Consider the following 23,235-nt stretch of genomic DNA (forward strand, 5'->3'; position numbering starts at 1 on the left):
ACTCAAAATGAGATTACAATTTAACTTTCTGTGTATCCGTGTTTCTGTGATGACTTATGCGTGGACTTCAGATGGACTCTGGAGAAATCTTTGAGCTATTTGAAGCAATTAGTGCTCTTAAACCTGATTTATAATGAAGAACACGCATAGTTTTCTACTGGATACTTTAGGAGTATCTGGCCTGTTTCTTCTCTGAGAAATCCTGGTCAGAGTAAGATGAGGTCAAATGATCTCTCTTTCTGCGCTCTTCTTTATCTGATAATGAAATCGACATACGTATCTAATTGATTGCCTCCAAATTTGCATAATCTTTCTAGATTAGCATACTTTTTCATTTAGCTTCACCTGTTTTCATTTAGCTTCATCTGGTTCTCCAGATCCACTGCCTGCCCTTATTTGTAAAGTTGCATACTCCTCCTCCTGCTGATAAAGTTCACATTATGTCCCCCTGATACTCGTGGACTGGTATAGATAAAACATAAATCACCCATAAGCCTGATGCCCAGTGATTTCTACTAACATTTTTTGTTTCCTTCTAGTATTTTTTCCATGACTATTTTTCTTCAAAATTGTTATTGTGTATGATGAGCTGATTTTCACTCTTGAAATTATACTATGAGCATTTTAAAACTATGTCGTTAAATAATCTTCGAAATATTATTTTTAGTGGCTGTGAATATGCCAGCTATAGATACCATAATATATTAAACATTTTTTCTACAGTTATTCAAATGGAGTTTTCTGGGTTGCTTTTGCCCTGTAGTTTATAACTCTGGTGAACATATTTGTATATAAATCAATCATATTTCTAGTAACCTTTAAGTTATTTTCATTGGATTATGACTTCCTTAGAAATAGGATCTGTGTTTTGATGACTATTGATTTTTGAACACATGGTACATTTGCTGGAATAAAATAGATAATCACTAAATATTTGTTGAATGCATAGAAGCTAAATTCTTCAAAGGGAAATTACTGAGTGATAGGACAGAAATGTTTTAGGGTTTTTGATGCTGCTTTGAATAGTTGGAACGTTTATCTTGTTATCACCAGTATTTAATATTATTATTTAATCTACTGATTTCATAGGTGGAAATTGATAGATATATTATAATTTGTAATTGTTTCTTCACTCATGAGATTAAACTTCAATTTTATATATGACAGTCATTTGCATTTCTTTTGTGAATTTTTGGTTCTTCTCATTTTTAATGAAGTTGAGGTAACAAATTCCTACTGCTAACTTCCTTGTTTCTAAGGTTAAATTCTAATTTAATGAAATTTTAAAACAATATTATTTATACTACCAAGGAGTGAGAAAAATAAATGAAATTCTCTGAAAGTTGTGATCTGTGCTGGACATTCCCAGCTCATGCTGTTTATATTATTTTACTTGAAGTTTTCAGAAAAAAATTCCTTCCATGTGAAATTTTGATAACATGTAATGCATAAAGAAAGTGAATGGCTGGGCATGGTGGCTCATGCCTGTAATCTTAGCACTTTGGGAGGTCAAGATAGGAGGATTGCTTGAGCCAGGAGTTTGAGACCAGCCTGGGCAACATAGTGAGACTCCAGTCTTTACAAAAAAAAAAAAAATTTTTTTTTTAAATTAACCATTGTGGTAGCATGTGCCTGCTGTCCCAGGTACTCAGGAGGCTGAGGTGGGGAGGATCTCTTGAGCCTAGGAGGTCAAGGCGACAGTAAACCGTGATTGTGCCAGTGAACACCAGCCTGGGCTACAGAGTGAGACCCTGTCTCAAAAAAACAAAAAAAAAAAAGAAAATGAAAGTGAATGACAGTCAATGTACTTATTATTATTTATTACATTTTCATAAACCGACAGCATATTTAGAGTCCACTTGGCAAACTTGAGTTCTAACACATTATATGGGTGAGCCCTTAGCATCCCACCTTCTTATGGTCCTCTAGCTGGCCATTTTGGTTTCCTTCAGCCACTTTTATCAACATCATGACCTGTGAGACTCTGGCTTTGAAAGTGTCCTTTTCATCTTAAATGGAGATCTCATTTACCAGAGTGTGAAACTAGGAAAGAAAATTCTTTAGTTCTAGTTCTCATTAATTTTTACTGCTGGTTTTATAAAATCAGCAATTTCTGTAAGGTAATTCTTGTGTATTAATTATACTTCTGTGTTTCAGATAATACCCTAAAGCTGTTAAAGGAGTTAACAAGCAAAAAATCTCTTCAAGTGCCAAGTATTTATTATCATTTGCCTCATTTATTGAAAAATGAAGGAAGTCTTCGACCTGCTGTGCAGATTGGCAATGGAAGAACAGGAGGTAGGTTTATTTTGTTTCTTACTGCAGTTGTACTACTGCTGTTAATTGTGTTTTGGACTCTTATGTTCACCATCAGAAGTCTGGGAGGTCAAAAAATAGAAGTTCTTTCTTTATCTGTGCACATCAGGTTGGGTCTCATTCTAAACCCCATGTTGAAAGGAGTTGGACATTTCCTTTGTAGACCAAAGTAATATAGCCGAAAGGGATCATGTGAAATCTAGTTCAGGCCCCATCCTAGGCAGACAAATGTTGACACCTTTGTCATTTTTCTGTTTTAGAGATTTGGGAAGTAGAGAGATGACATTTTCTCCTTGTATCTTATTTCAAAATTAACAGCTCTTTTGGTCACGTCACAAAGGTTTTTCTTACGTCTGCCTCACTTTTTGTACAGAGATGTAAGTAGATAGTAACTTTTGTGTAACTTTTTATGCAGTAGTAGAAATACTTTGATTTACTTCTTCCTAATTTATCCAAAAGATACTATATAGCTTATTTTTCTCTTCTTGTCAGAGCCAACAGAACTTCCTCAATTTTCCTTATAGAAACTATTTACCACTCTTTTTTTTTTTTTTTTTGAAGCAACGTAAGCACAAATTTATTGAAACCGAAGTACACTCCGCCGAGTGGAAGTGGGCTTGAGCAAGCCAGCCCAAGAGCCATTTACCACTCATACTTTTTATTCCGCCGTGTCAACTTTGTTAATCTTTTCTTTGTAGATTTTAAAATGTAGAGGGCAGAATATTATTTTGTTCTTCTATAAGTTTTTAACAAGTGATGAAATGATTACTTCATAGATACCAAAATTCATTTTTGGGTTAGTGTTTTTGAAAAGCTGAGTCTACTTTTGATTCAATGGGATTCTTAAGTATTTTGCTGTCTTTTTGGGGGGATCACATCTTCTCACTGATCTATAAATGTAAACTTTTACATTCATCTTGTTTTAGTTCTGCTGTCTTTCTGTTTCATTAATCAGTTGAAATGATATACTACCTTCCTTCTTAAGGAGGTAGAAACTCTTAAATTAAAAGAGTATGTTGAAACAAACTCCTTTCCTTTCTCTAATGATTCAAAAAATATTTATTGAAGCCAGGCATTTTGCAGGTGCCAGGTATACAGAGACTAACAAGGTATGTGTGGTACTTTGTTTTTTTGTTTGTTTGTTTGTTTTAGAATGTTGATTATTAATTATTTTTGAAGCTGATATCATGTCTCCCTTTAATAACCACTCTTTGGATAAGATGTCTTAAGTAATTGTGGGTTTGTTTGTTTAGACTATTTCTTCATTCATAAGAGTATCAAATGAAAAGAAATTAGAAGTGATTTTAAAGTCATTTAAAACTTCCAAGGTCTCTATTAGGTTTTTATTTTATAAATGTGACATTCTCTTTCTTTTGAAGCTATGTATTCCATCCCATTTGTTTACATGACTTTATCCATTATAAATAGAATAAAATCTTGGTCAACCAGCTTTCCAATAGTTAACATTCTTATAAAGCTGCCACTATTTTTGAAAGGTAGAAAAAACAGCTTGGTAGAAAAAACGGATAGGCAAATAACCCATATTTACTACCTTAAACATCTTCCTCCCTAAATCGTTGGGGAACAGCTCTTAATATTTTTAGTTACAGGACCCTTTGGATATTCTAGGAAAGCTGTCAATCTCTCCTTTGGAAAATGCCCATAGAAAATATAATTTTGTTTGTAATTTCTGGAATTTTATGGAACCCCAGAACTTATCTAGGGCTTCATATTCAGAACTTCTGTTTCGTAGATAAAGAAAAACAGCTTCTTGCTAAAAATTCTGTTTTCCAGTGTTCAGGCTGATTAATTAGGGAACAGCACTTAGAACAGCTAAGCCATCGTAAGGCTGAAGAGGAAGAGCAGTGCTGCCAGTGGCTGCTGACCCCAGGGGAGTGGCTGGGATTCTCACACCCAGAACAGAAAACGGCCGGCGCACCACCCAGCACCACATCTGTATCCTCCCACCACATTCGCCAAGGCAGGCTGCGGCAAACAGACCCAGAGACTGCAAACAGGCGCAAGGCGACTTCAGCAACGAGGGGTTACCGAATCATTTAAGAAAATTAGTACCATGGATGACTTAATACTAAAGAAAATTGAGTTTGCAGAACAAACAGAATGAATATGATTTAAAAATAAAACATCAACATATTTTTAGAAATGAGGGAGGACAACTTGCCCGTAACACAATAACTGACCATTCTCAAAGGATCCGTTAGAAATCTTTGTACTTATGATTTCAATGATTATATTTAAAAATCCCATATCGAGGGACCGATACGGAATTTTAGCTAGACATAGCTAAAGATCAAATTAGTGATCAGAAAGACTGAGCTCCGCGTTTCTTCCAGAATGCAGCAATAAACGCATAAAGAATGGAAGTAGACAGAAGTTTTAATGGTCATCTGGTAGTAATTTCAGAAGGAGTGAACAAAGAGAGTGAAAAGAGGGAATTACCAGCTTATAGGAGTAAATTTCTTTGAGTTGAAGAAACATTCAGGTCTTCAGGTTGAAGGGCCCATTTAGGGCAGAGCAAGAGAGCTGAGAAAAGACTTTTACTGCGTTATCTAGCGAAATGGCACTACTGCTTGGTGGAGGATAACAGATAATTCTTGGAGTATTTGCTGCAATAAAAGTCCACGAGCAATTGCTATGGGCCAGGCACCTTGACAGATACTTTGGTACACAAAATTAGATGTGGTTCCGAGTCTTGTGGAGCTTCAGCCCAGTAAAGAAGACATGAATTAGTCACGTAGTCAATTGTACAAACAACTGTATAATTACAACTGTAATTACCAGTGTAAAGGATGCTTTGAGAATGTGTAAGAAGGACTTTTGGCCTAATTAGGGAGTTTAAGGAACTCTGACAAATTATGTTTGGCCTGAGGCTGATAGAATCTGTCATTTACTGGTGAAGATGGGTGTGTTAGTGTCCTATTGCTGCTGTAACAAATTGACACAAAAATCGCTGTGTTTAAACCACAACACAGATTTTTCATCTTACAGTTTGGGAAGGCAGAGGTCCTAGAACCAGATTGTCAAGAGGGGTGTGTTCCTTCTGGAATCTCTAGGGGAGGATCCTTTTTATTTTATTTTATTTTATTATTTTTTGCCTTTTCCACATTACTTTGTGGCCTCTTCCTTCATCTTCAAAGTACAGTATCTTCAAATCTCTCTGACCATGACCCTCTTGATTCTGTTGTTCCATTTCCTTCTTTTGCTGTGACCCTCCCTCCTTCCTTTCCTAAAGACCCTTGTGTTTATATCAGGCCCACCAGGTAATCCAGAATAATTACCCCATCTCAAGAACTTTCATCACATCTGCAAAGTCCGTTTTGCCATGTAAGGTAACATATTCACAGGCTCCAGGAATTATGGCATGGACATCTTTGGGAGACTGTTATTCTCTCCATCACAATGGAAAAAAAGAATATTCCAGAAGATGGAAAGAGCACCACAAAAGTCCTGTGGTGGAAGGGAGTGTGGAATGTTCTAGAGAATGAAGGAAGGTCATTGTAGTTTAATTGTAGAGTGAGGAGGTGTGTGGAACAAGATGAGGCTAGAGATGTAAGTTGAGGCCAGACCATGTAGGGCCTCCTAGACCATTTATGGGATTTTGGTTTCTATCCTAAGGGCAGTAGGAAGCCATTGAAGGGTTTTCAACAGTACTTATTAATAATGACTTGGTAAGATTTAAATTTTACAGAGATAGCATTTGCTGCAATGGGAAGGATGATTGAGGATGTGGGAAGAAGAATAGATACGAAGAACCAGATAGGCTGTTTCAGTAATCCACTGGAGAGATGGTCAACTTGGATAAGGTAGCAGTGGTAGTAGTAGAGATGGGAAGTAGAAGACGGACCTAGAGTTGTTTGGAACGTACGGGAATGTATCAGGGAGGACATAGTGTTCTGGATTTGTGGACTGAGGTAGAGGAGTGGTCAGGAATGAACCCAAGGTTTCTGGATTGAGTGGCTGGATGCGTGGCGGGCCATTCAGTGAGACAGGGGACAGTAGACACTGTTTTGCATCACTGGTTTGCAAGAGAAATTTATAAATTAAATTTGGATATGATAATTTGGAGGTGATTTTGAGATATCACAGTGGAGATGTTGGAGTAGGCAGTTGGATATTTAGATCTGGGACTCAAAGGAGAGATCTGAGTTAGATTTAATTTTATGAGTCATTGTTTGGGAGTAAGTGATTGAAGACACAGAAATGGATGAGATCTCCTAGGGCCTAGGACTGAGACTTGAAGGTTTTCCACTAGTTAATTTCCAGGGAAAGAGGAAGATGAACACAAGGAAGACAGAGGCAGAGAAAGGGCAACGAGGCAGTAGAAAAAAAAAATATTGTCATGAGATATAAGGAAAGAAATGAGGAATAAATGACTAAAGTCAAACCATAAGGAAACATGATAGGCTAAAAATATTTGGCTAGCAATGAACATTTTTAAGGGGACATAATTTAGTTATAACTGAAGGTAGATTGAGTTACTGAAGATTGAGAATGCCAAGATTTTTCCTAATTCTTTTTTTAACTTTAAAAGAGATACAAACTAGAATTGGAAAACTTCCCAGGAAAGTGGAAGCAAATGAAATAATCACAGTTGATAGTTCTGTCAAATTATAAATACCATGAGGTAGGGGGCTTACCTATCTCATGGCTGTATTTCAGACAGTCTAGTACGTAATAGATGTATTATATGCACACTTACTACTTGAATTGGAAATACTAGGTGGTTAATTTATGGAACTCTTGCACTCAGAATTAAAACAAAATCAGTGATCCCAGTACCTAGCCAAACCCATTGGCTCTATTTCTGTTTGGTTTCCTGGGTCCATCTTGCTCCTCCCTAAAAGGATGATATGACTATATTCTTCACTTTGCTGACATATTTCTTCTGAACTCTTACTCAGTAGAATACTTACATTTTCTGGATTGTAAATGGTACAAGAACATGGTATCAGATAGGACAGGCTGGGTTATGTTGTGGTAACTAACAACCCCAGAGTCTCAGTGATTGAGATAACACATGTGTATTTTTTTTTGCTCATAGTACATGTCCACCAAGGTCGACCAGTCATGCAGGGATCCAGGCTGACAGAACAGTTGCCATCTTGAATGTTTCTGGCTGCTCTGCCCAAGAGAACAGACAATCTCAAGGATTTCACACTGCAGTTATCAGTGCTCAGCCCACAGATTACACATGCCGATGACTCGTGGGCTATTAATAATTATATCCCCTTGGCCCCACAGTCCCCAACCATAAGGGGACTAAGAAGTGCAGCCCTTCCATGGGCTCAGAAGGCCAAGGAAACTACCCTTTTTTGGTGGTAATTTTGCAAATTACCATAAGCACGGTTACTCTAATTTTGTAGGTTGGGCTGAAATTAGAGGTTTCATTTTTAGTGCTTTTGAAGTCTTTGAATACCCTGGTTTAAGCTAAATAATGTAAATTTTAACTCTAAAATAGTGTATTAGGGATAAAATGGTTTATTCTCTAAACACACTGTATTAGTCTGTTTTCACGCTGCTGATAAAGACATACCTGAGACTGGGCAATTTACAAAAGAAAAGAGGTTTAATTGGACTTAGAGTTCCACATGACTGGGGAAGCCTCACAATCATGGCATAAGGCAAGGAGGAGCAAGTCACATCTTACATGGGTGGCAGCAAGCAAAGAGAGAGTGAGCTTGTGCAAGGAAGCTTCTCTTTTTAAAACCATCAGATCTCGTGAGGCTTATTCACTGTCATGAGAACAGCACAGGAAAGACTTGCCCCATGATTCAATTACCTCTCACCAGGTCCCTCCCACAACACACAGGAATTCAAGATGAGATTTGAGTGGGGGGACAGCCAAACCATATCGTTCTGCCCTGGTGGCCCCTCCCAAATCTCACATCCTCACATTTCAAAACCAATCATGCCTTCCCAACCATTCCCTGAAGTCTTAACTCATTTCAGCATTAACTCAAAAGTCCACAGTCCAACGTCTCATCTGAGATGAGGCAAGTCCCTTCCACCTATGAGCCTGTAAAATCAAAAGCAAGCCAGTTACTTCCTAGATACAATGGGGTCCCAGCATTGGGTAAATATAGCCATTCCAAATGGGAGAAATTGGCCAAAACAAAGGGACTATAGGCCCTATGCAAGTCCAAAATCCAGCAGGGCAGTCAAATCTTAAAACTCCAAAATGATTTCCTTTGACTCCATGTCTCACATCCAGGTCACACTGATGCAAGAGATGGGTTCTCTTGGTCTTGGGCAGCTCTGCCCCTGTGGCTCTGCAGGTTACAGCCTCCTTCCCGGCTGCTTTCATGGGCTTGTGTTGAGTGCAGCTTTTCCAGGCACGCGGTGAAAGCCATGGGTGGATCTACCATTGTGGGGTCTGGAGGGCGGTGGTCCTCTTCTCACAGCTACACTAGGTGGTGCCCCAATAGGGACTCTGTTAGGGGGTCTCTGACCCCACATGTCCCTTCCGCACTGCACTAGCAGAGGTTCTCCATGAGAGCACCACCCCTACAGCAAACTTCTGCCTGAGCATCCAGGCGTATCCATTCATCCTCTGGAATCTAGGTGGAAGTTCCCAATTCTTGACTTGCACCTGCAGGCTCAACACCACACGGAAGCTGCCAAGGCTTGGGACTTGCACCCTCTGAAGCCACGGCCTGAGCAGTACCTTGGCCCCTTTTAGTCAAGGCTGGAGTGGCTGGGACACAGGTCACCAAGTCCCTAGACTGCACACAGCAGAGGGACCCTGGGCCCGGCCCAGGAAACCGTGTTTCCCTCCTAAATCTCTGGGCCTGTGATGGGAGGGGTTGCCACAAAGGTCTCTGACATGCCTTGGAGACATTTTCCCCATTGAGCTTAACCATTCAGCTCCTCATTACTTATGCAAATTTCTGCAACTGGCTTGAATTTCACCTCAGAAAATGAGATTTTTCTTTTCTATCACATTGTCAGGCTGCAAATTTTCCAAACCTTTATGCTCTTTCCCTTTTAAAACTGAATGCTAGCCAGGCGTGGTGGCTCATGCCTATAATCCCAGCACTTTGGGAGGCCAAGGCGGGTGGATCACGAGGTCAGGAGTTCGAGACCACAGCGTAACCAACGTGGTGAAACCCTGTCTCTACTAAAAATACAAAACAGCACAGGAAATCTGGCCATGGTGGCGGGCACCTGTAATCCCAGCTACTTGGGAGGCTGAGGCAGGAGAATTGTTTGAAGCTGGGAGGTGGAGATTGCAGTGAGCCGAGATCATGCCATTGCACTCCAGCCTGTGCCACAAGAGTGAAACTCTGTCTCAAAGCAACAACAACAACCAAAACCAAACAAACAAAAAAAACAAAAAAACTGAATGCCTTTAACAGCACCCAAATTACCTCTTGAATGCTTTGCTGCTTAGAAGTTTCTTCCACCAGATACCATAAATCATCTCTCTCAAGTTCAAAGTTCCACAAATCTCTAGGGCAGGGGCAAAATGCTGCCAGTCTCTTTGCTAAAACATAACAAGAGTCACCTTTACTCCAGTTCTCAACAAGTTCCTCATCTCCATCTGAGACCACCTCAGCCTAGATTTCATTGTCCATATCATTATCAGCATTTTGGTCAAAGCCATTCAACACGTCTCTAGGGAGCTCCAGACTTTCCTATATTTTCCTGCCTTCTGAGCCCTCCAAACTGTTCGGCCTCTGCCTGTTACCCAGTTCCAAAGTCACTTCCACATTTTTGGGTATCTTTTCAGCAGTGCCCCACTCTACTGGTACCAGTTTACTGTATTAGTCCATTTTCATGCTGCTGATAAAGACATACCTGAGACTGGGCAATTTACAAAAGAAAGAGATTTAATTGAACTTACATTTCCAAGTGGCTGGGGAAGCCTCACAGTCGTGGCAGAAGGCAAGAAGGAGCAAGTCACATCTTACATGGATGGCAGCAGGCAAAGAGAGAGCAACCTTGTGCAGGGGAATTCCTCTTTTTAAAACCATCAGATCTCGTAAGACTTATTCACTATCACGAGAACAGTATGGGAAAGATTTGCCCCCATGATTCCATTAACTCCCACCAGGTCCTTCCCACAATACGTAGGAATTCAAGATGAGATTTGGGTAGGGACACAGCCAAACCATATCACGTACCATCTAAACTTCAGCAAAGCAAAGCAGAAACCAAAAATCCCCAAGAGTGTGGTAGGGATAGAGAATTTGCGTTGTGACTTTATGCCATTTTTGTTGGCACACTGTGGATCACCATGGGCTTTGCTTTCATCATAAGTGCAGTCTTTGTACTCCATATGAGTTAGCATTTTCTAAGAATGCTCCTCATCCTAGTTGTTACGCTTGTAATTTTTTTTTGTTTTTTTGAGACAGGGTCTCGCTCTGTTGCCCGGGCTGGAGTACAGTGGTGTGATCACAGGTCACTGCAGCCTCCACCTCCCAGGCTTAAGTGATCCTCCCACCTCAGCCTCCCAAGTAGCTAGGACTACAGGCATGCTCCACTATGCCCAGCTAAGTGTTTTATTTTTTGTAGAGACAGGGTCTTGCCACGTTGCTCAGGCTGGTCTCGAACTCCTGGGCTCAAGTGATCCTCCTGCCTCAGCCTCCTGAAGTGCCAGGATTAAAGGCATCAGCCACCACACCCGGCCTTAAATTCTGAGGTAGATTATTCTGTGTAATTTTGCTTCCATTGTAACTCATCCTGTCTTTTGGCATCTCAGAGTAACTTGGTTAGAACAGAAATCTGGATTGCGGGCCCTCTCCACAAGTATGTTGTTCTGAGTGAAAGTTGCCCCGTCCACTTACTCAAGTCATCCTTGATTCCTCCTCTTCTCTTGTCTGCCAGCTGAAGCCCCATTGGTGAGGGTCTCCATCATCCATTCATCTCCACCTCTTCAAACACCCTACAGCCTCATTTAAACCACCATCTTTCTTTAGTTAATACAGTAACTAAAGAACTGATAGTTAATACAGAACTTTAGTTAATACAGTAACTTCCTAACTGATCTCCCAAAGTGCTTTTACTTTTTGTGAAATTTGATAATCTCTTAAAATTACAAATTGGATAATGTCACTCCCCTGCTTACAACCTTACAATGGCTTTCTCTTGCACTCAGCATTAAAACAAACTTTGTTATATGCAATGTGACCCCCGGCTGATTTTCTCAATCTGGGCTTATTCTGCTTTCGATCCAGCCTGCTCTTGGTATTTCTTGACTATGTCAAAATCATTCTGTCTTCAGGGCCTTGTTGCTTCCTCTTCTGCGGTGTTCTTCATCAGCTCTTTCTCATGGTTACCAGCTCAGCTGATATCAGAGAGGCCTTCCGTGACCACATGACCTATAGGGGTACCCCCTCCCCATTCATCACTTTGACAGTATCAACCTTTATATATCATCCTGTAAGATACATATATTTTAAATCTTTTTCCCCTTTCTAGAATGTGCGTTCCATGAGGGCAGGGACCTTATCTATGTTATTTACCATTGTATGCCTGACACCTAGAATAATGCCTTGCAGTAAATATGTGCAAAACAAATAGAGCAAATATCTTTTTTTGGAGGTGGGGGACGGAGTCTTGTAGAGCAAATATCTTTTCGAGTGCTTGAAAACTCTTCTTACCTAAAATGGAATAGAGGAATGTGGCATGAGACCTTGGGGCGGTCCCTTAAACCTTTCACATCTTAGTATTCTTACCTCAAGAATCGTGGTGGTAGATCCATGGTCTTTACGCTTCCTTCTGGCATTAGAATTCTTTTGTTTGTTTTTGAGATGGAGTCTCACTGTGTCGCCCAGGCTGGAGTGCAGTGGCACAATCTTGGCTCACTGCAACCTCCACTTCCTGGATTCAAGCTATTCTCCTGCCTCAGCCTCCTGAATAGCTGGGACTACAGGTGCCCGCTACCATGCCCGGCTAATTTTTTGTATTTTTAGTAGAGACAGGGTTTCACCATGTTAGCCAGGATGGTCTCGATCTCCTGACCTCGTGATCCGCCCGCTTCGGCCTTCCAAAGTGCTGAGATTACAGGCGTGAGCCACTGCACCCAGCCGCTGGCATTAGAATTCTGTGAATTATAAGTATTTTTTAGTATCTCCAAAAACTTGTTGCATGATTAAGACTAAGTTGTTTTTAACATATTCAAAATACTTCTCTATTGATACATACTTAGTATACTAAGACTTTAAGGCATAATTTTTAAAAACTTACTTTGAAATACCTCTATAATGCAATATGTTCCTAAAAAATCACTGTGGTATGAAAATGGTGCAAAAAAATGAGAGCAAGGGGGTTAGGATCACAACACTCAAAAAACTTTGTCAGTTACACATAAAAAAGGATAAGAACCTAATAATAATGGTGGCACATTTTTTCACAGGTTAAATAATTGAGAAATACATAGATGTGGCACTCTATCTTGAAAAAGCCCTGAGATTTGCTTGTTAAAGTGGGTTGCTGAAGGTTGCAGCTCTTAAGTTATTGTGAAGGGCTGTGAGGTAGGTTATTTGAAATCTGATGGAAGGTTGCAGCACCCAGTGTAGATGGGTGTGGTTGATAGCTGTGGTGAACTGAGACAGCTGGTAGGTATTTTGAGGTGTGTGCATTTTGTATGCAGTATTTCTGCACGGTTCGGTTCAATTTCCTGAACTCAGATCAGCTGGGTACAATTTTCTGTTGCTGACCTGGTGTTTGTTTCAGAAGACAAATTGCACGTAAGCTAATGTGAACTTTACGTGTTATGCCCCAATTTTTCCCTAATGTGTTAATCATGTAGAAACAAATTTGTGTTGAAAACAAGCATTACAGGAACATTGACTGTAATTTTAGACTTTAAAAATGTTGCACAAATAGTACACAAAGTTTTCTTTTCTTTTTTTTTTTTTTTGAGATGGAATCTTGCTTTGTCACCCAGGCTGCAGTGCAAGGGCACAATCTCAGCTCACTGCATCCTCTGCCTCCCAGGTGATTCTTGTGCCTCCGCCTCCCAAGTAGCTGGGATTATAGGTGCACGCCCCCATGCCCAGATAATTTTTGTATCTTTAGTCGAGACTGGGTTTCACCATGTTGGCCAGGCTGGTCTGAAACTCCTGAGCTCAAGTAGTCCACCACCTCTGCCTCCCAAAGTGCTGGGATTACAGGCATGAGCCACTGTGCCCGGTCACAAAGTTTTCATATGCCTTTACCCAGTGTCCCTACATGACCATAGTACAGTGATCAAAAGCCAGGAAGTTAACATCGATGCTACAGTGTTAACTAACCTTAGCTCTTATTCCAATTTTGTCATGTGTTTCATTGTTGTTATTTTTCTCTTCCAGGATCCAACTCAAGATCCCATATTTCACTTAATTGTCATGGTTCCTAAGTCTTTTCCAATCGGGGACAGTTCATTACTCTGTCTTTCATGACCATAACACTTTAAAGAGTACTGTTATTTTGTGGAGCATTGCCCCAGTTTGGATTTCTCTGATGTTCTTTTGTGGTTAAGTTGAGGTTATGCATTGTTGACAAGAACAACCACATAATTGATGTTGTGCTCTTCTTGGCATGTCTTATGCTTGAAGTCAATAGATAAGACATTAATTTTGAAGATATGTTTAGTATTTTTAAGTTTTAGTTGTATAATACAGTTTGCTGTTTATACTTTACAGCCATTCATTTTTAGTGTGAGGTTTAATGTCTTTCATTTTTATCAGTTCCTTTTTTCTTATGGTTAAGCTATGTGAAAATGAATTACAGTCATTATAGGTATGCCCTCGTATTCTTTATTTTTCTTTCTGAAACTTAATATATTTTGATCCATCAATTATTCCTATCCATTTGAGAGGGTATAATACTTTTGAAATGGAAGTGTTTTTCTGTATTGTCCTTGTACAATTTTTTAATATAATTACGGTTTTTTTTTTTTTTTTCAGTTTCCATAGTCATGGGCATTCCCACAGTGAAAAGAGAAGTTAAATCTTACCTCATAGAAACTCTTCATTCCCTTATTGATAATCTGTATCCTGAAGAGAAGTTGGACTGTGTGATAGTAGTCTTCATAGGAGAGGTAATTATTTAATTGTTGTTATGTTTTTACCATATATAGCCTATAAGAGTTGAAACCCTAATTGAATATTTGAATATGCTTTTAAAAGCACTTTTAAAAAATGTGATGAGTAAAGCTTAGGTAATATATTCTATCTGACAGTTTAATGTAAATCTAACTTATGTTTGCCTTTACTTCTCTCCTGCAGTTACAAACCAGGAATAGGAATCTTTGTTGTCAATAGAATGGTATACCCATAGATCTTTAAGAACGTGTCCCCTATGAGTGAGAACATGCGGTGTTTGGTTTTCTGTCCTTGCGATAGTTTGCTCAGAATGATGGTTTCCAGCTTCATCCATGTCCCTACAAAGGACATGAACTCATCGTTTTTTATGGCTGCATAGTGTTCCATGGTGTATATGTGCCACATTTTCTTAATCCAGTCTGTCATTGATGGACATTTGGGTTGGTTCTCACTCGTAGGTGGGAATTGAACAATGAGAACACTTGGACACAGGATGGGGAACATCACACACCGGGGCCTGTCGCTGGGTGAGGGGAAGTGGGGGGGGAGGGATAGCATTAGGGGATACACCTAATGTAAATGATGAGTTAATGGGTGCAGCATACTAACATGGCTCATGTATACATATGTAACAAACCTGCACGTTGTGCACACGTACCCTAGAACTTAAAGTATAATAACAAAAAAAAAAAGAAAATTATGTTAAAAAAAAAAAAAAAAAAAAAGACATGTCCCCGTTTCTAGCTCTAAGACTTAAATTTGGACATTTGCACTGATGATCTTTGGGAGTCCTGAAACCTGAAAAAGGTTTAGTCTCAGCTGGGGTTTCATCATCCTTTTATTCTCTCCATCCCTTCTCTGTACTCCTAAGAAATCGTGTGAATGAGAAATACCACACTTCTTGTATTTTAGTATCCTCAAAAGATTTAGAGAAAGAATAAATCTTGAAAAAGTTCTTTTTAAATCATGAGGAAGAAGACCATAGAGTAAATATTTTCTTAATTATTGTGTAGAGTTTCAGAATGGGAAAGGATTTAGGACATAGTATAGTTCTGGCCCACTAATTTGTAACTTTTTAGAGTTCCCCATGTGTTTTTAAATGAAAATGGTCTTGATGATTTCCTTATTAGAGAAGTAAACAAATGCATACTGTTCAAAACAATTACATAAATGTATAATGAAAAATTACCTGTTACTCCTCTATATAAATATAGCTATTTCAAAATATATGTTAAGGGTTTTTTTCCTGTGGCTTGTACAGCTGTATATGAATGGGATCATTCTATATATATTTTAATGTAGTGGACATTTTTCCATGCTAACAAGAATAAATATCACAACATCATTCTTTATGGCTATAAAATATTTCATTATGTGGTTTTAGCACAATTTATTTAATGTGTGATTGATAGACATTTAGGCTGTTTCCTAACTGATACAGGTTGTCTCTTGTTGAAAAACACCTGAATTCTTTGTAATTGTTGCAAAACGGAACAGAAATCATATGTATGCGGAGGTGATGGCTAAATGAAGTGGTTAGAAAGAGACAGAAGGAGTTTTTGAGGTGGGTTTCAGGCAGAATATTGCCTAAACCAGAACAACCAAATGATGCTGGTGGTAACCATGAAGAGGACTTTGTATTGAATGAATATATATGTATATATTTTGTGACAGGATCTCACTCTGTCACCCAGGCTGGAGTGCAGTGGTGCAGTTTTGGCTCACTGCAGCCTCGACCTCCCAGGCTTAAGCAATCCTCCTATATCAGCCTCCCGAGTAGCTGGGACTACAGGTGTGCACCACCATGCCCAGCTAATTTTTTGTATTTTTTTTTTTTTTTTTTGTGTGTGTGTGTGTATGTTTGTCAAGACGGGATTTCACTATGTTGCCCAGGTTGTCTCCTGAGCTCAAGTGATTCTCCTACTGCAGCCTCCCAAAGTTCTGGGATTACAGGTGTGCACCACCACACCCAGCCTAAGATATTTTTTTATATTACCTTGTTTATTCACATTGTTTCAGCAGTTTGCCCAGCAGCATTCCAAATACCTTACATAAAAACTATAGGATTTGAATTTAGATTCTATAAGGAAATAACAAATTCATCAAGTTGGACGAGCACCTACTGTTCAACTTTGAAAAATTGAGTTTCTAGAATTTTCAGGTTCATGGAGTATTTAGTATACAGTATGAAAACAATGTTGGGTTTTTTTTTAAATTCAGTGTTCTTTTTTTTTTAATTATTATTATACTTTAAGTTCTAGGGTACATGTGCACAACGTGCAGGTTTGTTACATATGTATACTTGTGCCATGTTGGTGTGCTGCACCCATCAACTCGTCAGCACCCATCAACTTGTCATTTACATCAGGTATAACTCCCAGTGCCATCCTTCCCCCTCCCCTCTCCCCATAATAGGCCCTGGTGTGTGATGTTCCCCTTCCCGAGTCTAAGCGCTCATTGTTCAGTTCCCACTATGAGTGAGAACATGCGGTGTTTGGCTTTCTGTTCTTGCGATAGTTTGCTGAGAATGATGGTTTCCAGCTTCATCCATGTCCCTACAAAGGACACAAACTCATCCTTTTTTATGGCTGCGTAGTATTCCATGGTGTATATGTGCCACATTTTCTTAATCCAGTCTGTCACTGATGGACACTTGGGTTGATTCCAAGTCTTTGCTATTGTGAATAGTGCCGCAATGAATATATGTGTGCATGTGTCTTTATAGCAGCATGATTTAAAATACTTTCGGTATATACCCAGTAATGGGATGGCTGGGTCATATGGTACTTCTAGTTCTAGATCCTTGAGGAATCGCCATATTGTTTTCCATAATGGTTGAACTAGTTTACAATCCCACCAACAGTGTAAAAGTGTTCCTATTTCTCCACATCTCCAGCACCTGTTATTTCCTGACTTTTTAATGATTGCCATTCTAACTGGTGTGAGATGCTATCTTATTGTGGTTTTGATTTGCATTTCTCTGATGGCCAGTGATGATGAGCATTTTTTCGTGTGTCTGTTGGCTGTATGCCTGTCTTCTTTTGAGAAGTGTCTGTTCATATCCTTTGCCCACTTTTTGATGGGGTGTTTGTTTTTTTCTTGTAAATTTATTTGAGTTCTTTGTAGGTTCTGGATATTAGTCCTTTGTCAGATGAGTAGATTGCAAAAATTTTCTCCCATTCTGTAGGTTGCCTGTTCACTCTGATGGTAGTTTCTTTTGCTGTGCAGAAGCTCTTTAGTTTAATTAGATCCCATTTGTCAATTTTGGCTTTTGTTGCTGTTGCTTTTGGTGTTTTAGACATGAAGTCCTTACCCATGCCTATGTCCTGAATGGTATTACCTAGGTTTTCTTCTGGGGTTTTTATGGTATTAGGTCTAACATTTAAGTCTCTAATCCATCTTGAATTAATTTTCGTATAAGGAGTAAGGAAAGGATCCAGTTTCAGCTTTCTACTTATGGCTAGCCAATTTTCCCAGCACCATTTATTAAATAGGGAATCCTTTCCCCATTTCTTGTTTTTCTCAGCTTTGTCAAAGATCAGATGGCTGTAGATGTGTGGTATTATTTCTGAGGACTCTGTTCTGTTCCACTGGTCTATATCTCAGTACCATGCTGTTTTGGTTACTGTAGCCTTGTAGTATAGTTTGAAGTCAGGTAGCGTGATGCCTCCAGCTTTGTTCTTTTGACTTAGGATTGTCTTGGCAATGCGGGCTCTTTTTTGGTTCCATATGAACCTTAAAGCAGTTTTTTCCAATTCTGTGAAGAAACTCATCGTTAGCTTGATGGGGATGGCATGGAATCTATAAATTACCTTGGACAGTATGGCCATTTTCACGACATTGATTCTTCCTATCCATGAGCATGGTATGTTCTTCCATTTGTTTGTGTCCTCTTTTATTTCACTGAGCAGTGGTTTGTAGTTCTCCTTGAAGAGGTCCTTTACATCCCTTGTAAGTTGTATTCCTAGGTATTTTACTCTCTTTGAAGCAATTGTGAATGGAAGTTCATTCATGATTTGGCTCTCTGTTTGTCTGTTACTGGTGTATAAGAATGCCTGTGATTTTTGCGTGTTAATTTTGTATCCTGAGACTTTGCTGAAGTTGCTTATCAGCTTAAGGAGATTTTGGGCTGAGATGATGGGGTTTTCTAAATATACAATCATGTCATCTGCAAACAGGGACAATGTGACTTCTTCTTTTCCTAACTGAATACCCTTTATTTCTTTCTCTTGCCTGATTGCCCTAGCCAGAACTTCCAACACTATGTTGAATAGGAGTGGTGAAAGAGGGCATCCCTGTCTTGTGCCAGTTTTCAAAGGGAATGCTTCCAGTTTTACCCGTTCAGTATGATATTGGCTGTGGGTTTGTCATAAATAGCTCTTATTATTTTGAGATATGTTCCATCAATACCTAGTTATTTAGAGTTTTTAGCATGAAGGGCTGTTGAGTTTTGTCAAAGGCCTTTTCTGCATCTATTGAGATAATCATGTGGTTTTTGTCTTTGGTTCTGTTTATATGCTGGATTAAGTTTATTGATTTGCGTATGTTGAACCAGCCTTGCATCCCAGGGATAAAGCCCACTTGATCATGGTGGATACGCTTTTTGATGTGCTGCTGGATCCGGTTTGCCAGTATTTTATTGAGGATTTTTGCATCGATGTTCATCAGGGATATTGGTCTAAAATTCTCTTTTTTTGTTGTGTCTCTGCCAGGCTTTGGTATCAGGATGATGTTGGCCTCATAAAATGAGTTAGGGAGGATTCCCTCTTTTTCTATTGATTGGAATAGTTTCAGGAGGAATGGTACCAGGTCCTCCTTGTACCTCTGGTAGAATTCAGCTGTGAATCCATCTGGTCCTGGACTTTTTTTGGTTGGTAGGCTGTTAATTATTACCTCAATTTCAGAGCCTGCTATTGGTCTATTCACAGATTCAACTTCTTCCTGGTTTAGTCTTGGGAGAGTGTAAGTGTCCAGGAAATTTTCCATTTCTTCTAGATTTTCTAGTTTATTTGCATGGAGGTGTTTGTAGTATTCTCTGATGGTAGTTTGTATTTCTGTGGGGTCGGTGGTGATATTCCCTTTATTGTTTTTTATTGTGTCTCTTTGATTCTTCTCTCTTTTCTTCTTTATTAGTCTTGCTAGCAGTCTATCCATTTTGTTGATCTTTTCAAAAAACCAGCTCCTGGATTCATTGATTTTTTGGAGGGTTTTTTGTGTCTCTATCTCCTTCAGGTCTGCTCTGATCTTAGTTATTTCTTGCCTTCTGCTAGCTTTTGAATGTGTTTGCTCTTGCTTCTCTAGTTCTTTTAATTGTGATGTTGGAGTGTCAATTTTAGAACTTTCCAGCTTTCTCTTGTGGGCATTTAGTGCTATAAATTTCCCTCTACACACTGCTTTAAATGTGTCCCAGAGATTCTGGTATGTTGTATCTTTGTTCTCATTGGTTTCAAAGAACATCTTTATTTCTGCCTTCATTTCGTTATGTACCCAGTAGTCATTCAGGAGCAGGTTGTTCAGTTTCCATGTAGTTGAGCGGTTTTGATTGAGTTTCTTAGTCCTGAGTTCTAGTTTGATTGCACTGTGGTCTGAGAGACAGTTTGTTATAATTTCCATTCTTGTACATTTGCTGAGGAGTGCTTTACTTCCAATTATGTGGTCAATTTTGGAATAAGTGTGACATGTTGCTGAGAAGAATGTATATTCTGTTGATTTGGGGTGGAGAGTTCTGTAGATGTCTATTAGGTCCACTTGGGGCAGTTTAGTTCAATTCCTGGATATCCTTGTTAACTTTCTGTCTCGTTGATCTGTCTAATGTTGACAGTGGGGTGTTGAAGTCTCCCATTATTATTGTATGGGAGTCTAAGTCTCTTTGTAAGTCTCTAAGGACTTGCTTTATGAATCTGGGTGCTCCTGTATTGGGTGCATATATATTGAGGATAGTTAGCTGTTCCTTTTGAATTGACCCCTTTACCATTATGTAATGGCCTTCTTTGTCTCTTTTGATCTTTGATGGTTTAAAGTCTGTTTTATCAGAGACTAGGATTGCAACCCCTGCTTTTTTTTGTTCTCCATTTGCTTGGTAGATCTTCCTCCATGCGTTTATTTTGAGCCTATGTGTGTCTCTGCATGTGAGATGGGTCTTGACTCTTTATCCAGTTTGCCAGTCTGTGTCTTTTAATTGGACCATTTAGTCCATCTACATTTAAGGTTAATATTGTTATGTGTGAACTTCATCCTGCCATTATGATATTAACTGGTTATTTTGCTCGTTAGTTGATGCAGTTTCTTCCTAGCCTCGATGGTCTTTACATTTTGGCATGTTTTTGCAATGGCTGGTACCGGTTGTTCCTTTCCATGTTTAGTGCTTCCTTCAGGGTCTCTTGTAGGGCAGGCCTGGTGGTGACAACATCTCTAAGCATTTGCTTGTCTGTAAAGGATTTTATTTCTCCTTCACTTATGAAACTTAGTTTGGCTGGATATGAAATTCTGGGTTTAAAATTCTTTTCTTTAAGAATGTTGAATATTGGCCCCCACTCTCTTCTGGCTTGTAGAGTTTCTGCCGAGAGATGTGCTGTTAGTCTAATGGGCTTCCCTTTGTGGGTAACCCGACCTTTCTCTCTGGCTGCCCTTAAGGTTTTTTCCTTCATTTCAACTTTGGAGAATCTGACAATTATGTGTCTTGGAGTTGCTCTTCTCAAGGAGTATCTTTGTGGCATTCTCTGTGTTTCCTGAATTTGAATGTTGGCTTGCCTTACTAGGTTGTGGAAGTTCTCTTGGATGATATCCTGAAGAGTGTTTTCCAACTTGGTTCCATTTTCCCCCTCACTTTCAGGCACCCCAATCAGACGTAGATTTGGTCTTTTCACATAATCCCATACTTCTTGAAGGCTTTATTCATTTCTTTTTCCTCTTATTTCTTTAGACTTCTCTTCTCACTTCATTTCATTCATTTCATCCTCAATCACTGATACTCTTTCTTCCAGTTGATCGAGTTGGTTACTGAAGCTTGTGCATTTGTCACGTATTTCTCGTGTCATGGTTTTTATCTCTGTCAGTTCGTTTATGGCCTTCTCTGCATTGATTATTCTACTTATCCATTCTTCCATTCTTTTTTCAAGATTTTTAGTTTGCGCTGGGTACGTAATTCCTCCTTTAGCTCTGAGAAATTTGATGGACTGAAACCTTCTTCTCTCAACTTGTAAAAGTCATTCTCCATCCAGCTTTGATCCGTTACTGACGATGAGCTGCGTTCCTTTGGAGGGGGAGATGTGCTCTGATTTTTTTGAATTTCCAGCTTTTCTGCCCTGCTTTTTCCCCATCTTTGTGGTTTTATCTGCCTATGGTCTTTGATGATGGTGACGTACTTATGGGGTTTTGGTGTGGGTGTCCCTCCTGTTTGTTAGTTTTTCTTCTAACAGTCAGGACCCTCAGCTGTAGGTCTGTTGGAGATTGCTTGAGGTCCACTCCAGACCCTGTTTGTCTGGGTATCAGCAGCAGAGGCTGCAGAAGATAGAATATTGCTGAACAGCGAGTGTACCTGTCTGATTCTTGCTTTGGAAGCTTCATCTCAGGGGTGTACCCCGCTGTGTGAGGTGTGGGGTGTTGGCCTGCACATAGTGTGGGATGTCTCCCAGTTAGGCTACTCAGGGGTCAAGGACCCACTTGAGCAGGCAGTCTGTCCGTTCTCAGATCTCAGCCTCCGTGTTGGGAGATCCACTGCTCTCTTCAAAGCTGTCAGACAGAGTCGTTTGCATCTGCAGAGGTTTCTGCTGCTTTTTGTTTAGCTGTGCCCTGTCCCCAGAGGTGGAGTCTACAGAGACAGGCAGGCCTCCTTGAGCTGCTGTGGGCTCCACCCAGTTGGAGCTTCCCAGCAGCCTTGTTTACCTACTTAAGCCTCAGCAATGGAGGGCAACCCTCTGCCAGCCTTGCTGCAGACTGCTGTGCTAGCAATGAGGGAGGCTCCATGGGCGTGGGACCCTCCCGGCCACGTGTGGGATATAATCTCCTGATGTGCCGTTTGCTAAGACCCTTGGTAAAGCGCAGTATTGGGGTGGGATTTACCCGATTTTCCAGGTGTTATGTGTCCTAGTTCCCCTGGCTAGGAAAAGGGATTCCCTTCCCACTTGTGCTTCCCAGGTGAGGTGATGCCTTGCCCTGCTTCAGCTCTTGCTGGTTGGGCTGCAGCAGCTGACCAGCACTGATTGTCCGGCACTCCCTAGTGAGGTGAACCCGCTACCTCAGTTGAAAATACAGAAATCACCCATCTTCTGTGTCGCTCACGCTGGGAGCTGGAGACTGGAGCTGTTCCTGTTCGGCCATCTTGCTCCGCCCTCTCCAGTGTTCTTATTTTACTATAGTACACATTCTGGTTTGTGCTTCACAGGAAGAGTGCCCGAGACCTTTATTATGCCTTCTTTAAACTCTTTGATGTAAGCTGGTTTAACAGGGCTAGTTAGTTTGCCTAGGGTCAGAAATTTGCATAGTAGAGGCCGGGCGCAGTGGCTCACTCCTGTAATCCCAACACTTTGGGAGGCTGAGATGGGCGGATCATAAGGTCAAGAGATCGAGACCATCCTGGCCAACTTGGTGAAACCCCATCTCTACTGAAAATACAAAAATTAACTGGGCATGGTGGCACACGCCTGTAGTCCCAGCTACTCGGGAGGCTAAGGCAGGAGAGTCGCTTGAAGCCAGCAGGCAGAGGTTGCAGTGAGCCAAGATCGCACCACTGCACTCCAGCCTGGGCGACAGAGTGAGACTCTGTCTAAAAAAAAAAAAAAAAAAGAAAAAGAAAAGGAAAGAAAAAAGGAATTTGCACAGCAGGAATATAGAAATTGAATAACCAGAGAGTATTTATTAAATTGCTGTG

General features: G+C 40.0%; 1 protein-coding gene across 1 annotated transcript in view; it reads left to right on the forward strand.

The window, feature by feature from the left end:
* Positions 1 to 23,235, forward strand: part of MGAT4A (alpha-1,3-mannosyl-glycoprotein 4-beta-N-acetylglucosaminyltransferase A) — a 126,488-nt gene that overhangs the window by 50,296 nt on the left and 52,957 nt on the right. The window contains exons 3-4 of the mRNA XM_025353619.1: positions 2,158 to 2,298; positions 14,229 to 14,362. Of these exons, the coding sequence (XP_025209404.1) occupies positions 2,158 to 2,298; positions 14,229 to 14,362 (275 nt within the window). The remainder of the gene's footprint in view (positions 1 to 2,157; positions 2,299 to 14,228; positions 14,363 to 23,235) is intronic.

Source organism: Theropithecus gelada, chromosome 13, assembly GCF_003255815.1.
Source record: "Theropithecus gelada isolate Dixy chromosome 13, Tgel_1.0, whole genome shotgun sequence".
NCBI lineage: Eukaryota > Metazoa > Chordata > Mammalia > Primates > Cercopithecidae > Theropithecus > Theropithecus gelada.